This window comes from Molossus molossus, unplaced genomic scaffold, assembly GCF_014108415.1.
Source record: "Molossus molossus isolate mMolMol1 unplaced genomic scaffold, mMolMol1.p scaffold_m16_p_13, whole genome shotgun sequence".
NCBI lineage: Eukaryota > Metazoa > Chordata > Mammalia > Chiroptera > Molossidae > Molossus > Molossus molossus.
The window spans coordinates 71,154,283-71,173,628 of NW_023425348.1; the positions used below are offsets into that span (position 1 = coordinate 71,154,283).

A 19,346-nucleotide genomic window follows, 5' to 3' on the forward strand; every position below is an offset into this window, starting at 1 on the left:
TCCTCTTCTCCTACACCCATGCCCCTGCTGTTTGTCTTATCCTAAACCTTCAGTCTCAAATTAGATATCCCCTCTTCCAGGAGGCCTTCTCTAATCAACCCCAAGTCTGGGCCCTGTCCCTCTGTTGTACCCCTATAATACTGAATGCCTTCGTCTCGGAGCACTTGCCACGCTGATTTGCAATTTATGGCTGCTCAGTAAACCAATACCCAGCAAAGCCCTGCCAGTTAGCAGGTGCTCAGTTTATTGAATAAATGAATGTTCACAAGAGGGTCCATGGCTTTCAATGAGTCTGTCTCAAAAGACTGTGACACAAAAAGAACTTTTGCCCTAAACCTGCACTGTCAAATATGATAGTCACTAGCCACAGGTGGCTAAGTTTAAATTTAAATTAAATTTCCAGTGCCTCAGTTACACCAGCTACATATCAGGTGTGCTCAATGGCCACTACCTACTGGACAGGCCAGATAGAGAACATTTCCATCACTGCAGAAAGTTCTACAGAGCTTATTTGTATCGGTAGCTTACTCCAGATGCAATTTACAGACAAGGTTTGGATCGCGTAGTGTTTTTGTAAAACGAACTGCCATCATCTAGAAATGAAAGCACAAACATCTGACATCCTGATTTCTTTCGGGAAACAGGACTGCCTCCCAGCTGTGGGTCTGCATGCCTCCTGGCAGCTGGAGTGCACGGGCTGCTCCGTTCAGATGGTCCCTCGGTCACATTCAAGTTACTTGCTTGGTCCTCCTGAACATCTAAGCTTGCGACCCTCGTTTCTAGGGGACCACGCCCAGCCTGGACTCTTTCTAGTCTCTGGTGTTTGGAATCAGACCCCTAGTTTGGGTCAATGTAGTTGAATTTGGCCCAAGAGCACATCTTGGGGCGGGGTCTGGGACTGAGGTTCTGGCTCCCAGCTGGAAGCCGAAGGGTGGGAGTAGTGCCTCTCTCCTTGGAGTTCTCCGGAACTGGAAGAAGAGAGAAGGAATTTTATCCTGAACATCTGTTGCTTGACAAAGAACTTCTTCCCAGTCTTCCCCCAGCCCTCCAGTCCCAAGCGTAGCATGCCTGGGCCCGCCCCTCTTGCTGAGATCGCGGGGGAGGGGCCCAACCGAAACCCGAGCCCCGCGCCCACCACCGGGCCGGCGACGTGGCTCCGCGGCCCCGGCCTCCCCCGCCCCGCAGCCCGGCGGCCAATGGGCGCGTGGGCGCGTGAGCGCGGCAGCCCGAAGCTTCCCTGTCCGCGGCCCGGGGCGCGCCCCTCCGCTCGGGCATGGGGCGGGCGCTGGCGGAGGGGCTGGCCCGTCCCCTCCCCCGCGCCGTCCCCAGCCCCCATTCCGGAGTCGCCGCTTTCGTCGCTCGCTCGGTGCCTCCCTGCGGGCCGCTCTCTCCTCCCGACGATGGCGCGCGGTGGCCGCGGCCGCCGCCTGGGACTCGCCCTGGGGCTGCTGCTGGCGCTGGCGCTGGCCCCCCGGGCGCTGCGGGCCAAGCCCACCGTGCGCAAGGAGCGCGTGGTGCGGCCCGACTCGGAGCTGGGCGAGCGGCCGCCGGAGGACAACCAGAGCTTCCAGTACGACCACGAGGCCTTCCTGGGCAAGGAGGACTCCAAGACCTTCGACCAGCTCACCTCGGAGGAGAGCAAGGAGAGGCTGGGGTGAGGCCGCGGCCCGGGCTGCGTTCGGGGGCGTTGCAGGTGCCCGCAGGGCCGTGCGGGCGGGAGCCACGCGGAGCGCGAGCCACAAATCGAAAGAGAAATGGGCGCGCGGATCCGAGGGCGGGGTCCGGCCTGGCACCGTGGCGGGGCCGGCGAAATTTGCCCGCAGGCGCCGAGATCCCGCGTGGAGAGCGCCCTGGGGCAGCGGAGCCTTCCCACGGGGAGGCGAGAACGTGGCAGAAGCTGCGGGAGCCCGGACGGCGAGGGCCCGCCCCCTCCCGTGGTTGCATCAGAAGGAAGGGTAGAGAGTGTACAAAAGAAGAGTTTGTCCACTGTGGCCTTTTAGTGACAGGAGTTCTTCCCTACTCCCCCCCCCCCCAGTTTCTCTCCCCGCCCCCCCCCCCCGCCCCGCTCCCGAAGAGGAGCAGTTGAGATACTTCTAAGAAGGTCTCAAGGATGAACATAAATGGATGGAGAGCAGACGAAGGAGAGGCTTGATTCTTCATCACCCCGTAAACCTGATGTAGGGATATAAAAATCCTTTTGTGAAGAAGAGAGGGGCACTTGGAGATAGGGGATGGGAATGGAAACTGGCCCCCTAGTTTGTGTTTCCAGCAGATGTCTGCATAGGCACCCAGTTCTTTGGCAAATGAGGGCAAAAAGCTGGAGGGTGGTGTGGTGGGTTGTAAATTGAACTGTTGAAAGCAGTTGAGTCAGGAACCGGACTCGGGAAACAAAACTTTGGGACATCTCAGTGCACCCTCAGCAGGTTCCCCGGGGAGACACTGGGGCATTGTGGAAAGGTATCTGGAATCAGTAGCCAGCCTGATGGGGGATGGGCTGGGGAGGGTCCCAGTGGCCCTGCCTACTGGGCACCAGGCCTCCTGGAGCCGGGTTCCTGGGGGTGGAGATCTCCATGTTCTGCCATGTAAAAAAGAACACAGCCATCTCTGTGCTGATGAGGGCCACCAAAGGCCAAGGGGATTGGTTAGGACATGAGGCTAAATTATACCTATTGTGTAGGTGCACCATCTGCCTGCTTTTTATCTGCCTGATAAAAAGATCTTTGAATTTCAAAGTCACCTTCAAACAATCCCCTTTTATTTTGCCCAGAAGTACTTTCTCTTCTTGTTTTGGGATTTAACAATGGGGCCATTGATGAGTTTAGTCTATTGTATTGCTTTGAGGCACTTGAAAACCGATTTAATCTGGGGCCCTGAGTGGCCCCCATTTGCATCACTGTCATTAGGGCTGGGGTAGGGGTTTGGAGAAGAGAACTGTGTAGTTTGCAGTCCTACAGCGTCCAGTGTAAGGCCTTCATCATGAGGAGTAAGCCTGGTGGCTAAAGCAGGGGCTGATGGAGTTGGTCTGCATTTGACCCTTGTATGAACACCTTAACTTCATTCATTAGTTCATGCAACAAACATCTGAATGGCCACTGTGTGCCAGCTGTCATGTTAGATACCTGGCAGGTGCAAAGAGAAAACCTTTGTATGCTCTAGGCCTCAAACTGCTTAAAATCAAACGAGATACAAGAAGATATGAGTATAACTGCTGCGATGGCACATAAAAACTACAGCCAGCACATTCAGGAGAAGGAGCCCCTAAGGGTAGGGTTGGAGAGAGAGGCTTGGGGGTTTAGGAATGGATCTCAGCTTGTGGTGTGACTCAGAGGTTGCCAGGCATACCAGCAGGGAAAGGCATTCCTGAAGAGAGAACAGCCCACTTCTAAAGGTTCTGAAACCTGCTCTGGGGGATGAGAGTTATCGGGACAATAAAGGGACTGGGCCGAAGAAGTGGGAGGTGAGAGTAGGGGGGAAACCAAGAGCAGAGCAGGAAGGACTTCTGAGAGGTGGAGTTTAGATGTTCTCCTCTATGTGGTCAAAATGTCATCACCTCAAATTCTTGTTAGGAAAGTCAGACTGGCAGTAGGGAGGAGAACATAACAGAGGCACAGTGGGAGACCAGTGAAAGATCGTGGCCATGAGCACCTGAACCAGGACTCTGGTCCAGAGAGCAGGAGAGGGTGAACACAGAATCATGTGGGAGGAGAAATTGGCAGTGCTTGCTCTTGACTCAGCATGGGGTGGAGGGAGGGGAGCAGGGGCTCAGATGACTCTGGGTCACTGGATGTGTAGTAGACGCACTGCTCATCTGTGAGGTGAATCCAGGCCAGAGGTGGGGGGAGAGCAGAGGGTTGGAAATGATGGGTGTGGTATGGGATGGCGGAGCATGAAAAGTCACCTCTCTGTCCACAGCTCCTGGTACAGTAATCCCCTCCAAGTCTGGGTTGCTGAGGGAGGAACATGGCTGGATCTGGGTAACTGTCACCATCACCTGGCCTGATCCTAAAAACGTGACAGTTTGGAGTTCCCTGGAAACACCTAATCCAGAGGGCTGCAAAGTGGGGACCCGTAGGCTATGTGCAGTGACAATCTTAGAAGTGGGAATTAATCACCAACATTTAAAATTTGAGCGATTTCTCCCTGGCCGGTTTGGCTTAGCCGTTGGAGCGTCAGCCTGCGTACCAATGGGTCGCGGGTTCAATTCCCAGTCAAGGGCATGTACCTGGGTTGCAGGTTTGATCCCCAGCCCTGGTGGGGGGTGTGTGGGAGGCAACCAATCAATGTGTTTTTCTTACATCGATGTTTCTCTCCCCCTCTCTCCCTTCCACTCTAACTGAAAAGCAATGGAAAAATATCTTTGGGTGAGGGTTAAAAAAAAAATCTGAACGATTTCACCTCAATCAAATTGATATAGACCTCAATTTCTGGTTTCCCTTGACACCCTTGGACCATTATTCCATGTGGCAGTCATTGTAGGAAGCACCGCGGGGCACCCTTGTTGGCAGCTGGCAGGGGATCTCCAGGTTGCCCTAGGCTTGGCCTGGAGACTTGGTTCATTTCTGTTACCTGCCAGGTATTTGTTGAGTTCTATTGTCCTTAGTGAGTAAAGACATGCTTCCTCTCCTTGATTCCTCACGATATAAAGTTGGTGTTCCCATTGGCAGTTGGAAAAACTGAGACTCAAAGAGTCAAGACATTTGTCCGCTACCACACAGGACTAGGGTCCAGGTGTTCTGACTGGACGGATTGGCTTTTCCTACATCATAGCTGCCTTTCCCAGTATCTCACTCCTGAGATTTTTAAGAGAGAGAGTTAAGATCATATTTATTTTTCCAATAAATATTCATTAAGTCTTACTGTGGGTCAGGCTGACTATGTCCTGGACATTTATTTGGTGTAGATTAGATGCTGTCTTTTTCACAAAAATTTGTTCACAGTCTGACATTAAGTCTCTGCTGGTCTAAGATTCTGTTGACTTTGGATGCCTGATGGGCATGTCTCCTCTGTGTCCCCAGGGTTGGAGCAGTGCTTGGCACATAGTAGGTAGGCTGAATACTGCAGTGTTGAAAGAATTCTTCTGTGTCTGACTGTGGTCTCCTGGAAGGAAGCTTGCAGATACCTGAGGCTTAGTCTTCCAATCTGGAGATGTTACAGTTGTAAATGAAAGGATACATTAAAGCTGTTAGTAATGTTACACCTTCCTGAGAAAGAAGTGCTTGGGCTACCCAGGTATCCAGGTGGGAGATGGAGACTTAAGAACTAATGAATTTATTTCCCACACCTAATAAATCAAAGAGAAACCGCCAATCACAGTTTCTGCTCACAGTAAGAAATTTTACCACGGAGTTGACAGAATTCCAGCCCAAAGCAAAGAAACAAATCCCTAATCAGCCTGTATGACCTCATCTCAGTAAATGGACTGCCAGGGTAAAACTTTTTTAAACGTTGGAAATAGCTTATGGGTATCTTTGACATTTCCTACAGGGATGGAGTCCCTAACTTGGACCCTTTGGCCTAGAGGTGGACACTGTGAATTCCCAGCCTGACCTTTGCTCTGGACTAGCGTTTGGGGTACCTCAGTGGAGTCCAGTGGGAAATTGCTGGAACCTGGGCCAGCTGAGCAGGAGACACGAGTAGTCTTTATCCTGAGCGCAGAGGGTCCAGACTCCTGCAGCTGCTCAGCTGGTCAAGTTTATTGAGTAGGTTTCCTTGATATCAAGGCTCATTCATCCTCAACATTTTATATGCTTCATCCAACAAGATCTGGTCTCCTGCTTTTTTTTTTTTTTTAATTTTTTTTTTCCTTTATTGATGTTAGAGAGAGTGGAAGGGAGAGAGAGAGAGGGATAGAAACATTGATGAGAGAGAACATCGATGGGCCGCCTCCTGCATGCTCCCAACTGGGGATCGGGCCCACAACCTGGGCATATGCCCTGACCGGGAATTGAACTGACGACCTCATAGTGCATGGGTTGATGCTCAGCCACTGAGCCACACCAGACGGGCTGGTCTCCTGCTTTTATGTGTCAAGTCTTTGGGTCCAAAGTAGTGAGTTTAAAAAAAAAAGAAAAAAACTCACTTATCTTTTGGTTTACATAGAACTTTCCATTGTTTTAGATTGGACCTAGAGACAGTTCTTAACCCAGTTGTAGCAAATACTAGCTGTGTGATCTTGGAAAAGTGATTCAAATTCTTTCAGCCTCAGTTTCCATTATTCTAAGACAGCTAGGTTTCACCTTACAAATGACCACTAATCAATTGGTCGTGTCTATTGGCATAGCACTGTCTTAAGAAGGGTTCTGAGGCCACATCCAAGTTTATCAGGACACAGGGCATGGCGCACTGGTAGAGTCTGCCACTGGCACTGGGTGGGGGAAGGCATCTCATCCTTGGAAGAGATACACTTTGAGATCCTTTCCAGCACCTTTTGATTATTGGGTTTGTGTTCATGCATTTTAGATCCTGCAGGCGTTTGATCTTTCTCTGGGTCAGGATCACACAAGCCTTGATAATAGCCTTGTGGGTTTGTTTATTTTTGAACTACAGGAAGATTGTGGATCGGATTGATAGTGATGGGGATGGCTTTGTCACTACTGAGGAGCTGAAAACCTGGATCAAACGGGTGCAGAAAAGATACATCTATGATAATGTTGCTAAAGTCTGGAAGGATTATGACCGGGACAAAGACGATAAAGTTTCCTGGGAAGAATACAAACAAGCCACCTATGGTTACTACCTAGGTAAGAGGTACTTCAGGAGAGAGCACGCAGCCGGGGCCCACACAACAAGCTTCTTGCGGGACACTCTCTCTTCCCTCCTCATATGCACCCCCTTCAGGGGGATGTCACAACTTCCTAGGTAGGCCCTGCTTGTGTAACATCCTGCGCTGCTTACTAAGAAGGTACTGAGTTGCTTACTCTAACTGAAGTCGTAGGTGGTGAACAGTGGCAGTGGTCGAGGGTCTAATGAAAAGGGACTTAGGTTGCTGCCCTGCCTAAGCTACGATCTCGGGGACACTCGGAACAAAGCAGAGGCAGCATGTCTGTGGTACAGTTTCACAGTGCTGCTGGAGCATTCTGGGAAGGCTTCCGGTAGGGTGCAGCGTGGGAGCTGGGCCTCAGTTGAAGAATGGATTTACATTTGGAGAGAGATGAGGGAGAAGGGGGGAGGGGTCAACTGGAAGGGCAAAGATACGGTGATGCATTTGGCAATGGGCAGCATTTGGATGTAAGACACACCTGTTTGGGGACTGATGGAAGAGTATGTGCAAAGCACAGGGTGCAGACCCCTGGGTACTTGGTGGAGACAGTAAGGGGACAGGTCTGAGAAGAACCAGAGATGCACATACTCACAGACAGATTAAAGGAGGTCTTGAAAACCAGGCAGAAGCATTTAGACAACATGTGGGTACTAGGAAGCCTCTGCATGTTCTGGAGCAAAGACTGATACGATGAAAGCAAGGTTCAGCAAAGAGAAGAATGGCTTTAGTATGGTCTGAAGCCTGTGTTCTTAACCACTGCTGTAGTGACCTGATACGCCAGTAGGGCCTGTATTGTGGGACGGTATGAAGGGGCAGATACTAGAGGCAGTCTGAAATAAACTGTTTCAAAGAACTCAGTGGGTCAGGACCTTTAGTCCCATGTGTACTGTGGGGCATGAAGGATGGGTGATCTGGAAGGAAATGCTTTTCCTAGCAGCCCGGTTGAAACGTTTGTGTGCACATCCTGCAGGAATTCCTGCAGAATTTCATGATTCTTCAGATCATCACACCTTTAAAAAGATGCTGCCACGGGATGAGAGAAGATTCAAAGCTGCAGACCTCAACAGTGACCAGACAGCCACTCGGGAGGAGTTCACCGCCTTTCTGCACCCTGAGGAGTTTGAGCATATGAAAGAAATTGTGGTTTTGGTAAGATAAAAGAAGTTCCTGGGCTGGCAAAAGAACAGGGCAAAAGCTACACCAAAATCTTGTCTTGTCTTCCAAAGAGAGAATGTTCTTCCTCCTGAGGGGAATTGGAAAAAGACCCAGAAGTGGAGTGCATTGGTATACCTTTCTACCCAGTAAATGAGTCAGGGCCGGTGAGGTGCTATAACAAATAGCCCCCAGTCCTAGCCATTTATCACAATCAGAGCTTAATTTTTGCTTAAACCACGTGCAGTGCAGATGGTCCCAGTCAGGTGGGTTTTCTGGGCAGTTCTCCTCGAAGAGCTATCAGGCAGGCAGGCTGATCCCGTCCTGTACTCCACCATCATGTGGCCTCAAGGTCATCCTGGTAACAGCCAGCTGGTAGACAAAAGGAAATAAGGAGAAGGCAGTCTACCTTTATTGCTCTGACCCCAAAATGACACTTCCTTTTACATTCCCCTGGCCCCTCCTAGGTGTGATGAGGCTGGGAGATACAGTTTAGATATGTACTCAGGAAGAGCAAATGGGTTTGATAAAGAAACTAGCTAGTCTCTGTCCATTTCTCAACTTTGAAGGAATTAGAAAAAAAGACTTGAATGCATTCAATTAAACCATACAGGAACTTTAAAAACCATGGCTGGAAAGGACGCTCCCCTTAGCGGGGGTCTCCGGAGGGTGAATAGATCAGATCCTGTAGGCTTTGAGGGTTAGCGGTGCGTGTAAGGCCTCTGAGTGTAGTTGTTTTCCACTTTGTCTTTTGGGATCCCAAGTGCCTTAATTTTCCACAGCAATAAAATAATGCCATCACCTGCTTCCTGGTCAGATAACCTGAGCCAGTTCCAGTGGCCTCTGTGCTGAGAAACAAGTGGCTAAAGCTTCTGTTTATAACCAGCTCAGGACTGTTTTAGTGATCCAGTTGGTGGCTGGTCCACTCTCGCCTCCTGCTTCGTCCTCATGGCCGCCATGACCCTAAGGACTGGGCAGTGGCTCTAAGAATCATTTCTTTTTACTGCCCAAAATTCACTTAGTGGTGGGTGATTTGCCAGAAGACGGTGGAGGTGAAGAATTAGCCACAAGTGGATTATGTGCCTTTGAGTTGCTGAGACTGTGGACAGTAAACGCATTTAAGTACTCACCATGGCCAAATGCCTGATTAGAAAGACAAATATACTTAATACAGAATATAATACATTCAAAAGTCAGATACTTTTATTGTTAATTGCCTGCTGTTTATTCTTTTCTGACACCAATTCGGTGTTCATTGTCCAGGTAGCACTAGAATCTGTCTCTCTGACCATCTGGTCCAGTGGTTCGCAGGCTTGATTCCTCACAGGCACCCCAGGGGGGTGATTTGGCTGGAAGGTTGGCCTGGTGGGGCTTCCAGATATAATCAGAGCGTCTCTGGGCTTCCACGTACATTTTCATTTGAAGAGCGTGTTCTGCTATTAAAATTGCGGGATGGGGGAGAAAGAACAGGCACCACTGCCAGTTTTTCACAGATAAGCAATTGATGCCCAGGGAGGTAAGGAGACAAGCCCAAAGTCACCAAGCGCTCAGCCATAAAAGCCAGACAAAGGAGGACAGTCGTCAGAACTCTTAAGACTTCCTGAGAGCACAAAGCCATCTTGCATTCTGTTTTCCACTTTGCTTCCTAGGAAACTCTGGAAGACATCGACAAGGATGGGGATGGGTTTGTGGATCAGGATGAGTATATTGGTGAGTGCAGCCTGCAGTCCTGCTCAGCTGTCCCAACGGGGCACCGGTCCTCCACCACCGTTTGGCTCCTTTCTCCAGACGTCTCTTTTAGCAACAGCTACAAGTCTGTAGGCGTCACTCTTGTGACCTCCCAGGAGGGATGGACATGTCACACCATCCCTAGCGGTGCGATTTCAGGGAGAAATTATAGACCTCATTCAGTGGAGAAGAGGCCAGAGGCTGGCCCCTGCCTTTAGGATGGTCGGCAGTTGGCCCCACGGTTCTGAGAGGTGCCTTTCATGACACTGTGTAGTTTCATCTTTGCGGGATGAGATCGGAGATCCCATAGATTTACAGGGAGTCTAGACAGTCTCGGGGAAAGACTAAAATCAGACTGGATCAGTGGGGCCTACAGGCGCTAAGTAGACACAGCTGTGATCAACAGCACTATGAGCGAAAAAGCATTCCTTCTGACAGGTAAGTGCTCTTGCATAATTGCCCCATAATATAGCTGTTTTGTTTTTGGTCCTTTCACCGAAAGTACCATACCTAGCATTTTGTTTTGAAGGGCTCCACTTAAGCAACTTCAGGAAGTGCATTTTCAGGTAACAGCACTGGCTGAAGGGGACTCACATGAAGGTACCTGGGTCAGAACCCACTGTTGCTGGTGAGAGCTCTTCTCATGACACCTCCTCTTTGCCCAAGTCTCAATAAGGCGAAAGCTGGCAAATCATTTGCGGGATTGCTCTGGCCTGTTTGGCTCAGCGGTTAGAGCGTCGGCCTGCAGTCCAGAGAGTCCCGGGTTCAGTTCCCGCTAAGGGTGCGTGCCTCGGTTGCAGTTTGTCCCCGGCCCTGGTTGTTCGTGCGGGTGGCAGCCACTCAATGTGTCCCTTTTATGTTGATGTTTCTCTCTCTCTCTGTTCCTCTCTCTCCCTCCCATTCTACCTGAACAAAAAATAGAAAAATGTTCTCGAGTGAGGATAAAAAAATCATTTGTGGGATGGGATAAATCTCATTATTGTACACATTTAATAGAAGTAGTTACTTACTTTTCAGTGCAAAACTAGAGCCCACGTGGCATCGGTCTTTGGTCTGTGGGTGTATGACTCTGCCACCACTTACCCTAGAACAAGTGCCTTCAGTAATGAAGAGCAGAATTGCTCCTGGTCACTAGGAATTGTATTTGATCCGAGGAACTTAACGCTGTTCTGTCTGTGTGTGGCGTAGCAGAGGTCGCTCTCGCCACAGTTCAGGTGATCTTGGTGGCACTCACTTTGTAGAGTAACAGATGCTGACAGTCTGCTGGTCAGTGCAGGCAGCAGCAGGGCCTTCCTCTTACCAGGTCCATCCAAGGGCAGGTTCAGAGCCGCAGGCACCTGGACAGTGGGGGTGGGATTAGACTGACAGCAAAGGCTGGCTGATTAAAACGGTGCAGCACTTTGAATGGGGTGTGTGCTCTTCCTGGCCCTCCTGACCTCTGCATTGAAACAGTGCGAAGCCGGGCGAAACTCGGTTGCTTTGCCTAAAGGCAACATTCCATGCTTTACACTGAGCAGAGAGGGAGATGGGGGCGTTGGGCCTGTGGTGATGTGTAGTGGGTGGGAAGAACCGAGTGGAATAAGGAGCCCTGGCTTCTCCACTTACTAGCTCTATGACCCTGGGGGAGTCACACAATCACTCTAAGCCTCAGTTTCCCCATCTGTAAAATGGGAATGCACAGCACCCACGCTTCCAGGACTGGATAGAGTTCAAGTTAGCTAATGTATGTGACAGCCCTCTCTCAAAAACTGCAGATGTCAGGTGTGCTGCCTTGTAGCTGAACCAAGGGTCTGGCCTCTCTTGTACCTTCACCGCCCGCTCCCCGTACCACCTGCCACTTTCAGGCTGTGTCTCCATTAAAGAGACACTGCCCATAGGGTAGCTCTTTTCCAAGAAGATCTGGTGATTTAGCAAACAGTGCATACACTTTGCCTTCTTTCTCTTCTCCCTGCCATTTTAGAGAACAGGGACAACGATCTATCTTATAGAATTGTTATAAGGATGAAATAAAATGATACACGCGAAAGCCCTTTGGAAATGATATAAACAATAGGAATGAACAGGGTGGATAAGACCATGGGTTGGAAGCAGAGTGCCCTGTTCCTCTGCAGCCTCGAGCTCATACTTCCTGTGGCCTCAGCATTTTCATCTATAAAATGGGAATTATAACACGACCTACTTGGATTGTTATGAAAAAAAAAGTATGTAAAGTACATTCTACAGAATCTGGACTATAGAAAGTGCTTGATGGTGGTTATTAGGATGAGTTTTCACCTGCATAGCACTAGTTCGGGTTGTAGAGGGCTTTCACGGAAAGTGTCCCACTTGACCTTCATAATAACCCACTGATTTGTAAATAATTATCCCCATTGTACAGACAAGACCACTTCTTAAGACTCAGCCATTTGATTAAGGAACTTAATCCTAGTCACTGAACTGATTCATCGTTCTGGCTCCTAAATTCAGTTCTTTCTCTTCCACCAAACGACCTTCCTAGTGGATAAGTCATTGTATTATTCTTCCCAAGAAACTGCCACCAGATGTTTGGGTTAGGTTTCTAGATTGGTTATCGCCCTTCCAAACACTCGGAAGGTCAGGTTTCCTTTGCTGGCCCTTTCCACTTGTCTTCGTAACCAAGATCACCCTTCCTTTCCAGCGGATATGTTTTCCCATGAGGAGAGTGGCCCTGAGCCAGACTGGGTTTTGTCAGAACGAGAGCAGTTTAACGAATTCCGGGACCTGAACAAGGACGGGAAGTTGGACAAAGATGAGATTCGCCACTGGATCCTCCCACAAGACTATGACCATGCGCAGGCTGAGGCCCGGCACCTGGTGTATGAGTCGGACAAAAACAGGGTATTTCACATTCTTCTGGGATTGATCCTTGAAGGGAGACAGTTTACATAAGATTGGTTCTGTTTGCTGCTTTGTGATAGCATTGGCCTGCGGCACTGTGCCTTATTGACATTTCTCACTCTTGCCCTACTTTAGAGATCTGTACACTTGACCCAATACCATGATAACCCACAGGAGTTCATTAGGCCAACACATTCCTGGATAGCCTGCTATGCGCCAACAGACTGACATTCACTCCCATGTCCCAGGATTGCATGACTTTGCAGTGGGCAGGGCTTGGATTTAAGAGCCATACCCCGTGTTGCCTTAGGACAAGTTTGTTCATCCATTCATTCAATCAGCAGATATTTACCCAACACCCATGATGTGTCATGCACAAGGGAGCCCCGCCCATTAAAATCCAGGCATCCTCAGGCAAGCTCACACTTCTTCTAGGTCTATGCCCAGCACTTCAGTATCAATTGATACGTATCCAAATAAGTAAGCAAGATTTAGAAAGAAGCCCTGCCTTTTCCCACTTCGGTCACTGCCCCAAGCTCTCAAGGCAGGTGAGTTAGGTGGTCAGGCCGTGAACGGGGCGTGGCGGGCCCCGGGGCCCATTTGGGGAATGCCGGCACTACTTGTAGACAGCTGGGTTCAAGCATCTGGATTCCTCAGGGACTCGCCTGATACATTTTAGCACAGCCTTTACAACAGGAGGCTATTCCAGTTTGGAGGTTTGCAGTGCGGCAATGGTAGGTGAAAGAGCTACCTCGCAGCTTCTTAATTATTAAGTGCAGGGTTTCAAATGTTACAAATCAGTGAAATAACACAGGGCTCTTCAGTTACTAGAGCTTCAATGACAGCTCTTTCCTCTCTCCTACAGGATGAAAAGCTAACTAAAGAGGAGATATTAGAGAACTGGAACATGTTTGTTGGAAGCCAAGCTACCAATTATGGAGAAGACCTCACAAAAAATCATGATGAACTTTGATACACACTCACCGCAATATGGCAGACTGTCTTAGGCTTTTATTGTCTTGAGTGGTTGCTACAGTTGTCTAATTCATAGCAGTTGTGTCCCTGAAACAGAGGTTAATAACCTCGGATTGGGGTTGAAATTGGTTCTCGCTCAATATTTACTGGAAAATAGTCATTGCTATTCTTTCAGTAAGGTATCTCTACAAATACATTAAGATCTCAGTAAATCAGAATGCTTTGTGGGGATACATTGCTAAAACATGACTTGTTCATTTTTTTCCATTAAATTTACAGGGGAATAAAATTAGGGAAAAAAAACCCTGTTCAGAATTAAATAGGTTGGGGAATAGTATATGGAGTGACTGCTATGTATTTTAACTGCAAATTTTTACATTTGCCACATTGACTAGTTGGTGAGGGAAAATTCTGATGAAGCTACAGTGGTGTCATCCATGTAGGCTTATTTCAGAACAAGTCTAATACTTCAGATTCTTCCTTCTTGACTTTGTACTCTGATCTCTTGTAAATGGTATATAAAACCTCTGTGCATTTTTCTGTATGGACCTGGTAATGTGCACAACAAATCGGAGCTCTGTTTTTTGTTTTTGTTTTTATAATAAAAAGTCAATCAAGAAAGATAATGTGAAAAAGAAAGGAATTTTAGAGGTAAGGAGAAGAAGAATGTCAAACATTTGAAGAACTATAGGAATAATGGTAAACAAGTTACACTTGAGAAAATTATCTTGACATAAACAAGGTAAGTCTGATCTTTGAGAAAGTGAATAGAAATACCATCCATTTTCTCATTGATCATCAGTAGGAATGGGCTGGGAGGCTGGAACCTTTGCATCCAGTCCCCGTGATTCCAGGACCCTCGGACCTGCCTGGGGACCACCTGCGCCATGGAATTAGAACGAGGTGATACAAGCCATTGGCTGAACTGGAGGAAACAACTTTTATAAGGTTGAAATGCTACCTTATAAGTAGGAAGTGAATGAAATAAAGGATCCTCCTGAGGATTTTATACTGTGTCCTGCTGGTGTTTGACTTCACATGTACTGTGACATTATTATTCATATTGAGTTAAGTAGGAAGGGGTTACGTGAGTAAGATTATAAAGGGTCTGGGTTGTTTAAATCCAAGTATTAGAATGTTCAGAATATCCTGGTGTTTACTTAATAAATGTATACTTCCTTCTTTCTCTATGCTAGTTAGGGACTCTGGAGGTCATTTTAACTGTAAGATCTGAGATGGGTTTGCATTAGAATATCCAGACTTCTCACTCAGCCCTAGGAGGCTGTATGGGATCTGGTTCCCTCCTACCTCAGCATCACCTTACCACTCTCCCATTTGCCCTCTATGGCCAGCCCCACTGACTTCGGTTTTTTGAACACACCAAGTTCATTTCTGGGTTAGACCCTTTGTACTTGCTGTCCACTCAGATTCAGAACTCCATCTCATCCAGTAATTCAGACAGTACCTCCTCCATAGAGCCTTCCAGACTCCACCATTTATAGTAAGTCATGTGTGATTTAACGATATGTTCCAGAAATGTGTTAGGCGATTTCATTGTGTGAACATCACAGCACATGTATACAAACCTAGATGGTTTAGCCTACTACACTCCTGGGCTGATGTGTACCATCATCCTGTATGGAGTCTATCATTGACCAAAGAATCGTCACGCAGTGCATGGCTGTCATACCCACTGGAATCCCTCTCTCGCTTCTGTTTTATTTTCTTCATACATATTACCATGGATATTTGTTTCCTAAGGCTGCCGTACAAATTACCACAAAGCAATGGCTAACAACAAGCGAAGCTTATTCTCTGTTCTAGAGGCCAGAGTCTGGAATGAAAGGCACTAGGGGAAAATCCCTCTGCTTCTTCCAGCTTCTGGTGGCTGCAGGCATTCTTTATCTAGGTCTGAACACTCTAATCTCTGCCACCACCTTATGGCCCTTTTATTCCTCCCTCTGTGTCTCTTTTTTAATCCTCACCCAAGGGTATTTTTCCATTTATCTTCAGATAGAGTGGGAGGGAGGGGGAGAGAAACATCTACGTGAGAGGGACACCAACTGGTTGCTTCCCACATGACCCCAATCAGGGCCCTTGACCGGAATTGAACCCACGACTCTGGTCCGCGGGCTGAGGCTTCAACCGCTAAGCCAAACCAGCCAGGGCCTCTGTGTATCTCTTATAAGGACACTTGTCATTGGATGTAAGGTCCACATCCTAAGGTCTTTAAGTTATAGCCGCAAAGACCATTTTTCCAAGTAAGGTCATAGTCACAAGTTCCGGGGTTAGGAGGTAACCAGGTCTTTTGGGGGACCACCAGTCAGCCAACTGGACCATTGGACATCTTGTTTGTACATTGTCCATCCTACCCCAGGCTAGAATATGAGCTCTGTGAGACCAATAGAATCTGGTCTGTCTGATTTACTCTATCTCCAGGAATTCAGAACATTAGAGCCTAGCCTACAGTAAGTACTGCAGTTATTTGCTGAAGAACGATAGGTTGTTAGTTTTTTGTTTTGTTTTGTTTTTTGTTTTTTTTTATCCTCACCCGAGGACATTTTTCCATTTTTTGTTCAGGTAGAGTGGGGGGGGGGGGGAGGAACAGAGAGAGAGAGAGAAACATCGATGTGAAAGGGACACATCGAGTGGCTGCCACCCGCACAACCGACCAGGGCCGGGGACAAACTGCCACCGAGGTACATGCCCTTAGCGGGAACCGAACCCGGGTCTCTCAGGACCGCAGGCTGACGCTCTAACCGCTGAGCCAAACCGGCCAGGGCGGTTGTTAGTTTTAATCAAAGAGAATATTCCTCGGGGGGGTGGGGGGGGGATTTTTTTTTCTGGAAATAATTAAAAAGAAAAAATGTTCATTGAATCAGAAGGTAACTAATGTCGCCCAAGATTCCACAGTGATTAAATGGCAGGGACAAAATTCAAATCCAGATGTTCCTGGCTCCAAAATCTATGTTTTACAGAAACTTTTACTGCTTCAAGTCTCCAAATCAGATACATGTTTCCTTTATTTCTTTGCTCACCCACAGTACATGGTGTGTGGTCAAAAAACGAGAATGGCTCCTCTTACCTCAAAATAGGCCGATTACTTTTTCTTTTTTTTTGGTGCAGTGAAAACTTGGCTTCAAAAAAAAAGAGAAAATAATACTGTGTCACCTAATTATAAGCATAACACTTTTAAAAGGTGCTAACATTATTTTTCCCCCAAAGGGGAATATCGGTTGATTTACTAAGTTATACACAAGATGCTAAATATAGTTTGAGCACTAAGTTTTCCCCTTCAAGTCAGAGCACATAAGAGGAGAACCCTCAAAGAGGCGTGCTTCTGGGGCTGAATTTAACACTATTTAAGGAAAGAAAACCTTAGCTAGGGGACATAGCTGTTAACTTCGTGATTTGTAAAGCCTTCGATTTCTAATACGGTCTGACTGCTTCCAGGAAAACATATTTTGTTTCTAGGTAACATTTCAAGTCTGATTATGAACAAATGCTACAAAATCGATCTGTAATGAGAAATACTGTAATGTCACAAAGCATTATTTATATGCTTAATGTGACTGAAAACATTAATTGCTAGGAGCCAAAATCTGTCCAAGCAAAACATGAACATTTTGTACCTCTTGTCTTATTGTAGGTTTTGGAATGAATCCGAGTGTAACAAAAATGTAGTTAGAAGACGGCAGCACCTGAAGGTTTTCTTCACCTGCTTGGATGGTTGTCGCTGTTTCTTGTTAGCAACGGCGTGAATCGTAACTGCTCAGAGGTGCCCGAGCACATACGAAGCTGCTTGTTAGCTCGGCTCTAAAACATTGTGGAGTGAAGTAGTGAATGGCTGACTGGATTTTTAAAAGTCTTTCTATATTTATTCTGCCACCTTTATAATAGAATGCAGCTTCCTCCCAGTATGTGCACCTAGATTTGGCTCTCCGGAGTTTCTAGTGCTAGAATTTCCCACTAAAAACCAGTGCGTGCCATAATGGGCACTGCTTCGGCTCACACTGAAGTATTTACAAATTGAGCAGTGGGAAGATTGTGTCATCAGTACTTAAAGTCATGATATTTACACAAACGTGGAGATCTATTCAAAAAATCTGTCTGTACCCTTCATCCTGCTCAGCACTGGGAGCCAGGGCTGGGGATGCCCACTGTTCTGTGAGCTGTAAGTACCTCTAATTTTCCTCATAAAATAGAAAACAGTGTCTGATTCCCCACAGAAGCCCATGAAATGAAATGAATGTCGGGATTGGTTACTTTCCTACCTTGAAATGTGTGTAGTGGGAGCACATAATCATTTCTTTTCTCCCGTGATAAATACAAGTAGCTGCGCACCAGGCACCATGCCAAGTAGTTACATACATTTCTCATGTAACCTTCACAATAAGCCTATGAAGTTGCTACTTGTAAGAAAGAGGGGGAGCTGGCTGTGCTGCGGTAACAAATAACTCTGCCACCTCAGTGGTTTAAAGCAACAGAGGTTTAATTTTTGCTTTTGCAAAGTTGCTGTGGTTCATGGCAACGCATCTTGTAATTTGAAAATTCAGGACCACTGGGCTGCGATGCAGAGTTGGTGGCGGGTCCAATAGCCGTGCCAGATGCAAGCTCTAGCTGCCTCACCGGAGTTCTGTGACCTTGGCAGGTCACCTTCCTGCACAGAGCCTGTTCTGACTGTACAATGGGGACAATAACAACAACAATAATAATAATACCCACCTCTTGGAGTAGCTACAGAGATGAGGTGAGATATGCACGCGCCAAGAACTGCGAGGACTGGAACATGAGACACAAGTTCAAGGAGTTCTCCCTGGTGACCTTTCTGAGCAGGTCAAACGCCAGAGGTCAGATAAATCAATGCCTACAAACAGTAGGCTGCTGGTTAACAGTCTTTCTGAGTTTCAGAATTATTGAGCAAAGTGTTTTTAAAACCTCAAATTTGATCTATTAGTAGGTGAAATTGAATGGATTAAATGATAAAAGAATAACAGATAACATTGTTTTTATCTTGGTGACAGTATTCTAAAGCTATTTATATGTGGCAGGGATTTGCAACTAAATTCAGAAAAAGCAAATCAAGAGTCTTCAGGTATTCCAAAACCACTGAGGGAATCCAACTGAAAAGGTCACTCAGGGTCACGTTTCCAGAGAGGATACTGAGGCCCGGAGAGCTTAAACCTTCAGTTTTCCCTGACGCAGGATCGAGGCAGAGGTTAGACTAGAACTCCTCCCTCAGTTGTAGTTGTTTTGTCTTAAAGCCTCAACGTTCTCATCTGAAAAATGGCAATGTAAGGATTTTTTTAAGGTAATGACCATAAAGCACTTGGTATAGTCACCGCTTAATAAATAGTAAACCTTTTTATTGTTACACCAGAGTAGGATCCTTATGTGTGCCGGCATCAAAGATTCTATCTGTTCCCACTTTCAAACTTCAGTGCATGGTGTCAGTGACTGATAGAGCTTTTCGATTTATCAGAAAATGGTCAAAGGTGTGTTTGTTGTTTTAAATACATAAAAGAAAGGGGTTTTTATTGAATTTTTTTTTTTTTTTTGTCCTCACCCGAGGACATTTTTTGGTATTTTGTTCAGATAGAGTAGGGGGGAGAGAGAGAGAGAGAGAGAGAGAGAGAGAGAGAGAGAGAGAGAGAGAGAAACATCGACATGAAAGGGACACATCAAGTGGTTGCCACCCGCACGACCCAACCAGGGCTGGGGACAAACTGCAACTGAGGTACGTGCCTTTAGTGGGAACCGAACCCGGGTCTCTCTGGACTGCAGGCCAACGCTCTAACCACTGAGCCAAACTGGCCAGGGTGAAATTTTTTTAGAGAGAGAGATAGAAACATCAATGTGAGAGAGAAGCATCAAT

The 19,346-nt window shown here is 47.3% G+C and overlaps 1 protein-coding gene across 1 annotated transcript; it reads left to right on the plus strand.

Moving 5' to 3' along the window:
• Positions 1–1,354: 1,354 nt before the first annotated feature.
• RCN1 (reticulocalbin 1) lies at positions 1,355–14,066 on the plus strand. The gene is made up of 6 exons (XM_036260026.1): positions 1,355–1,654; positions 6,547–6,740; positions 7,731–7,909; positions 9,562–9,622; positions 12,297–12,496; positions 13,362–14,066. The coding sequence occupies exons 1-6, from the start codon at positions 1,401–1,403 to the stop codon at positions 13,467–13,469; spliced, it is 996 nt and encodes a 331-aa protein (XP_036115919.1). The 5' UTR covers positions 1,355–1,400; the 3' UTR covers positions 13,470–14,066.
• The last annotated feature ends 5,280 nt before the right edge of the window (positions 14,067–19,346 follow it).

Excerpts from the sequence above, each read along its gene's own strand:
- RCN1 (XM_036260026.1), top strand. The coding sequence starts at position 1,401 with ATGGCGCGCGGTGGCCGCGGCCGCCGCCTGGGACTCGCCCTGGGGCTG. Across the intron at positions 1,655-6,546 it reads GAGAGCAAGGAGAGGCTGGG|GAAGATTGTGGATCGGATTG; the intron begins GTGAGGCCGCGG and ends TTTGAACTACAG. Across the intron at positions 6,741-7,730 it reads CACCTATGGTTACTACCTAG|GAATTCCTGCAGAATTTCAT; the intron begins GTAAGAGGTACT and ends CACATCCTGCAG.